Source organism: Rhinolophus ferrumequinum, chromosome 21 (genome assembly GCF_004115265.2).
Source record: "Rhinolophus ferrumequinum isolate MPI-CBG mRhiFer1 chromosome 21, mRhiFer1_v1.p, whole genome shotgun sequence".
In the NCBI taxonomy this organism is placed as follows: domain Eukaryota; kingdom Metazoa; phylum Chordata; class Mammalia; order Chiroptera; family Rhinolophidae; genus Rhinolophus; species Rhinolophus ferrumequinum.
This window is the reverse complement of record NC_046304.1, coordinates 37447710-37453484: the sequence shown is the minus strand read 5'-3', so window position 1 is coordinate 37453484 and position 5775 is coordinate 37447710. Positions and strand designations below refer to the sequence as shown.

Here is a 5775-nt window from a genome sequence, read left to right as displayed (position 1 = left end):
AAGGATCTATTGGTCTTTCTGAGAACTATGAGTTTGGAATTTGGAAACTTGACCTAGCGAAAGACACACAGGCAAAAGCTAAGCTTTGCTTTCTCAGCGAGAAGAGCCAGAGGTTTGCCAAGGAGTCAAGGCTGTTAAGCCAGGAAGCAACAGTATCCCTGGACCTGCCACACCCCACTAATAAAGCGCAGGGCGTTCATGAGGCCAGCTCTTTGAAGCCACACTATGAAGCTCTTACTTGACTGACACACAGCCTGGAAGAGGAGTCCCAAGTTAGGGAGAAGCCCGAGTAAAGTATTTTATGAGGTGAGGGACTCTTCTGAGGAAACATAACAAATGAAGGGGAAGGGCTTTTGACAATCACCAAATAAGAAAGAACAAAAGGGTTGCCTTCCATGTCCACACCCTCTGCAGAAGGGATATAAAAGCTCCCCAGAAGAAGGAGACCTACAAGGTCCTTGGAGAACTGGGTCTCTGTCTTCAGCTGACGCCACGTTCCCTCCCAGCACCATGCCTTACAACTGCTACCTGTCCAACCTGAGCTGCCGCTCCAGCTGCCCCTCCCGGCCCTGCGTGGCTCCCAGCTGCCATAACATCCCCCTGCCCGGGGCCTGTAACATCCCCGCCAATGTGGGCAACTGTGGCTGGTTCTGCGAGGGCTCCTTCAATGGCAGCGAGAAGGAGACCATGCAGTTCCTGAACGACCGCCTGGCCAGCTACCTGGAGAAGGTGCGCCAGCTGGAGCGGGACAATGCGGAGCTGGAGTGCCGCATCCAGGAGCGGTGCCAGCAGCAGGAGCCCTTGATGTGCCCCAGCTACCAGTCCTACTTCCGGACCATCGAGGAGCTCCAGCAGAAGGTGAGTGGATGGGTACCACACTGCATCCAGCAGGAAGTTGTAGGGAGGAAATCTTGAGATACGATTTAGAAACAAGATGAGCTCTTGGGGTGACTGAAATGCAGGGGTTGAAGTCTGGCTCTTCGTTTTCTTGAGTTACCATCTTATTCTAGACCCAGGACTGTTAGGTGTGAGTATTTGCATAGCGTTAGTCTATGTGGAGGTAGCAGCACTTTGCACAAATAAGCTGTAATTAAAATCTGCCTCCGAATGTTTCCATGCATTTGCCAAGCTCCAGAATTATTACCCTGCGGTGAGAGAAAAGACTGAGCCCCAGGTGGGAGCTGAGGAAGTGGAACCTTTTGTAAAGACTGGACCATTTTCTCTCCCTCACCTGGACTTTTGACTGCTCTGAACTCTTGTTGCCGTCCTCTTGTGGGTACCTAATCATCCTGACTTCATTGTCCTGATCTAGATGCTTCTGGGCTTCCCCTGGTGTGCACTTGTCCAGCGAGGGCATAAAATGTTTGGTTGAAACCAGAAACAGTGGAAACTACCTACTGGGACATAGTGTGAAACCATCCTGGATGGCTGGGGTGAGGTGGCTACTTCCCTGGTCCAGCCCTCACCCCTCACAACTACTAGTTTATGTTTTGATTTTCCCCATTGGTTTGGAAGTTTCTTGAGGACAGGATCCATTGCTCACTCTTTTTTGTATTCTCAGCTCTTAGAACCATGCCAGGTATACAGTCAGTTTTTAAAAAATGAATGTTAGCTATCAGCTTCTCAGTATTGCTTATTAGGAAAGAAAAAGAAAGATTATTTAGTTACTGATATTTTGCTTCCATATTTTAGTGTTCTTTTTTTTCAAATTTAATTTCTCAAATATTTTTTGAGCACATGGACAGTGTTTGATAATCTTATATAAGATCCACAGCATTTTTTTTCATTCTATTCTTTCCATATAAGTGAATCAGCAGGGGTTACTGTCGGCTAAAAATAACTAAGCTCATTCTAGAATGTTTTGAGTCTTGTAGATCCTGTGCAGCAAGTCTGAGAACGCCAGGCTGGTGGTGCAGATCGACAATGCCAAGCTGGCCGCGGACGACTTCAGGACCAAGTGAGTGGGCAAGTGGGGTGTGGCCTTCTCTCTGTTCTCTCCTTCCTCTTGGCCTGACAAACATCAACAGAGCTTATCTCCAGATGTTTCCCCAAGATCTGCAGAGCCATTGCTCATCCGAGCCCAGAGATCCCTTTTCCAGATTCAGATTCTTCCACTCATTTTTTGGTAAAACGACATCCCCCAATCTAATGCCGAAGTCTGGTCCCCGGATGCTCTACTATGAACAGAATTCAATAAGGAGAATATGGGAAGTGTATTAATTTTGGAAACCTCACAGCTTATGGGCTTTTATCCCCTTAAGTCCACTGGCTCTTTATTTATTATAATACAAATAGTTACCAGTGGATTTTCCTCTAGGAGCAACTGCTTGGTGTTGAAAACCTAAATGAAGGCGATGGCTGTAAAAACCAGAAGCCCCAACTCCCAGTTGTCTGACATGCAAACCAGAGTCAGGGCCAGGCCTGTCCCTGATGCTCCTGTCTGTATCCCAGGTATGAGACGGAGCTGGGCTTGCGGCAGCTGGTGGAGTCGGACATCAACGGCCTGCGCAGGATCCTGGACGAGCTGACCCTGTGCAAGTCCGACCTGGAGGCCCAGGTGGAGTCCCTGAAGGAGGAGCTGCTCTGCCTCAAGCAGAACCATGAACAGGTGAGGTCCCCAAGGAGCAATAGGATCAAACTTGCCAAGGCCTGTTTCCAACCCCACAGGGTGCGGGAGAGTGTTCTAGCTGGGGAATGTGTTCTCCAAACAAAAAAGGATTTGTTGAGAATGAGTCATCTAAAAATCCCTGATAGGAGATTAGGACATTTCTGCCAGAGGCAGAAATGAGAGTGAAGGATGTTGGCGAGCCGAGTAATGAGGCAAGGTCAGCAACCAGGCAGCCTCTTCTCCGCTCTGGTCAGAGCAGAGGGGGCCGCAGAGATCTTCTATCCCAATTCTCCATGCAGCAACTGGAGAGGCCAGGATGAGGGCTGAATTGGAAACAAAACCTTTCTCCTTTTTCTCATCCAGAGCTCTTCTTGCTATTCAGAGTTGCCTGAAGGAAACACTGAAAAAATGCTCACTGTCAATTACACAATAAAGAAGACTGATATTTTGTGTAAACCTTAAACCCCAGAACAATGCAAATAGTTAATATTAATCAAGTGCATATTGTATGTCAAACGTTGTGCTCCATACTTTAGAATAGAGGTAGTTATAGATGTCATAAATGAAGAAATTGAGGCTTCTAGAAGCCATATTGTAGGTGGTAGAGATGAGACCCAATTCGAATCTGTCTGACGTCCACGTAAGCCCGAGCACCATACTATGCTGGCGCTATGAAATTAGCAGTGAAATGAGCAGACAGTATTTCCTTCAGCAAAATCTACACTGGTGGAACCAACAAATCAATGGTTAAGTCTTTTCTATTCCAGGATGGTGGATTTTGAAGTAAGCATTCTTTAATTCCTCTTTAGCCAGACTTCATCCTTTTTTACGACCCATGGTTAAGAGCCAAACATGAGAGGTTACGTGATATACCAGCAAAAACACTGAACTTGGTGTTTGGGGCTCACAGTGTAAATTGTGGTCAGTTAATCTCCTCTCACTAAGTGAGGAGTGGCACAGTGCATACGAGGGCAGAAAGAGGTCATGGACTTGAAAGCTCTGTAAGTGGAATCCACAGATTAGTCACGCACACAGAACCCAGTTAATGAGATGATCAGAGGGACTGGAGCTGTTGTTGAAAGCTTCAGCATGACAACAAGTTGAATTGCATTCTTAGAGGAGAGCATGAGGATCCTTTGTATTACTTTAAATTTTTAAATCTTTAAAATTTAATAAACACAGTTGAAATATTTTAAATCTTCCATCAGGAAGTCAACACCCTGCGTTGCCAGATTGGGGACCGCCTCAACGTGGAGGTGGACGCTGCCCCCACAGTGGACCTAAACCGTGTGCTCAATGAGACCAGGTGTCAGTACGAGGCCCTGGTGGAGACCAACCGCAGGGACGTGGAGGAATGGTACAACACCCAGGTGGGCACCTCAGCACCTCAGCACACGGTCACTCAGGGCCCAAGGCCACTCGGGGCCCCTAAGGCAGGGTCTGATCCTGTCTCTCCCCTTTGGTGTTTCAGACTCAGGAGCTGAACAAGCAGGTGGTGTCCAGCTCAGAGCAGCTGCAGACCTGCCAGGCAGAGATCATCGAGCTGAGACGCACGGTCAACGCCCTGGAGATCGAGCTGCAGGCCCAGCACAACCTGGTGGGTGTGGTTCAGACCTCCACGTGAGAAATGTGAGGTCGGGGAATCCGAGTCCCTGGGATGCTCTTTGCGCCACGCTCTCCTTAACTATTGAAGCTTTGACTTCTCTGGAGCCCTATGGAGAAACCCGGTAAAGGAGCTGCTCTGACATCCTGTATCTTCCCCACACAGAGGGACTCTCTGGAGAACACGCTGACAGAGACAGAGGCCCGCTACAGCTCTCAGCTGTCCCAGGTGCAGTGCATGATCACCAACGTGGAGTCCCAGCTGGCCGAGATCAGGGGTGACCTGGAGCGACAGAACCAGGAGTACCAGGTGCTGCTGGACGTCCGGGCACGGCTGGAGTGTGAGATCAACACGTACCGGGGCCTGCTGGAGAGCGAGGACTGCAAGTGAGTATGAAGCTAGTCGTATTTTCTCTGGGGGCACATGAGGTTGCTGTGGGGGATGAAAAGTTTTCTTGATGAAAATAAATGTATAATTCAAGTATTTGGTTGGCAGCAAAGGAAGAGAGACATAAAGTGTGTTTAGTGTCTTCCTATTTCTTCAGCTCATTTTACCCTAACTTGAGCCAATGGTTTTCTGTCTCCAGACTCCCCTGCAATCCATGTGCCACAACCAATGCATGTGACAAGCCCATCGGGCCCTGCGTCTCCAATCCTTGTGCTCCACGTGCTCGGTGTGGGCCTTGCAATACCTTTGTGCACTAGAGGCCCTGGTGCCAGGAGGGGGAGAAGGACTCCAAAGTTACATCTCAACTCTCCTTCACCCAGTCATCTCCAACAGTGAGCACTCTGGACAAAGGAAGAAACTTCTACCAGCACCCGCTTCCAGAAAGCACCTCTAGCCTTCTGCTGAATTCCCCAGCTTGACTGATCCTTTAGCACAAGAGACGGCAATATCTCCTTACTGGCTCAGTCTGTTTTCTGAGTTATATAGGAAAACCTACAACGTGTGTCAACCTATATCAAACAGTATCTGTTAAAAACAATGCCACATTTGCATAACGTATTATGCTTTAACAGGTACCTATCTAGATGTGATTTAAAAACAATTACATTAAATGTGATATGACTGATGTGCACGCTATGGAAGTGAACGTCATTGGAAGAAATCTTCCTTGTCACTCCCTTTGGTCTTTGGAGATGCAATAAAAGATCCCTCCTAATAAACTCTTATTCTGGCACAAAAGTGATAATTGTCCTTTTCATTCATTAGTTTCAAAATTGGGTGTCTTGTATAAATAGAAAGTGACCAGTGTTCTTCCATCAGATGAAGCGTCATTTGCCCCCATCTATGGTCTGCGAGTTCTCTGAAAGGAAAGTCTCCACTGCACAGCACCCACCTACGGATGTGGACGTCGTGTTTGGGAAGAAGGTGGTGGGAAAGGAATGGCAAATTCACATGAGGGTATCTGCAAGCATTTTCTGTCACGCTCTTCAGAGGGAATACGAGAGAGAATCACAGAAGGAGGACAACATCAGGAGGAAGTGACTCTTGAGAGAAAGGCTGTGCCTCTTGCCAATGTGAAAATGTTATAACCTAGGAAGAACTGGGAAAAACATCCTTA

General features: G+C 47.8%; 1 protein-coding gene across 1 annotated transcript; it reads left to right on the top strand.

The window, feature by feature from the left end:
* On the top strand, nt 1-5222 carry LOC117013481 (keratin, type I cuticular Ha3-I). The gene is made up of 7 exons (XM_033090669.1): nt 1-858; nt 1875-1957; nt 2452-2608; nt 3817-3978; nt 4080-4205; nt 4377-4597; nt 4798-5222. The coding sequence occupies exons 1-7, from the start codon at nt 511-513 to the stop codon at nt 4913-4915; spliced, it is 1215 nt and encodes a 404-aa protein (XP_032946560.1). The 5' UTR covers nt 1-510; the 3' UTR covers nt 4916-5222.
* The last annotated feature ends 553 nt before the right edge of the window (nt 5223-5775 follow it).

Coding starts and splice junctions, on each gene's coding strand:
- LOC117013481 (XM_033090669.1), top strand. CDS start 511: ATGCCTTACAACTGCTACCTGTCCAACCTGAGCTGCCGCTCCAGCTGC. Junction 2,609..3,816: donor TCAAGCAGAACCATGAACAG/GTGAGGTCCCCA, acceptor ATCTTCCATCAG/GAAGTCAACACCCTGCGTTG. Junction 4,598..4,797: donor CTGGAGAGCGAGGACTGCAA/GTGAGTATGAAG, acceptor TTCTGTCTCCAG/ACTCCCCTGCAATCCATGTG.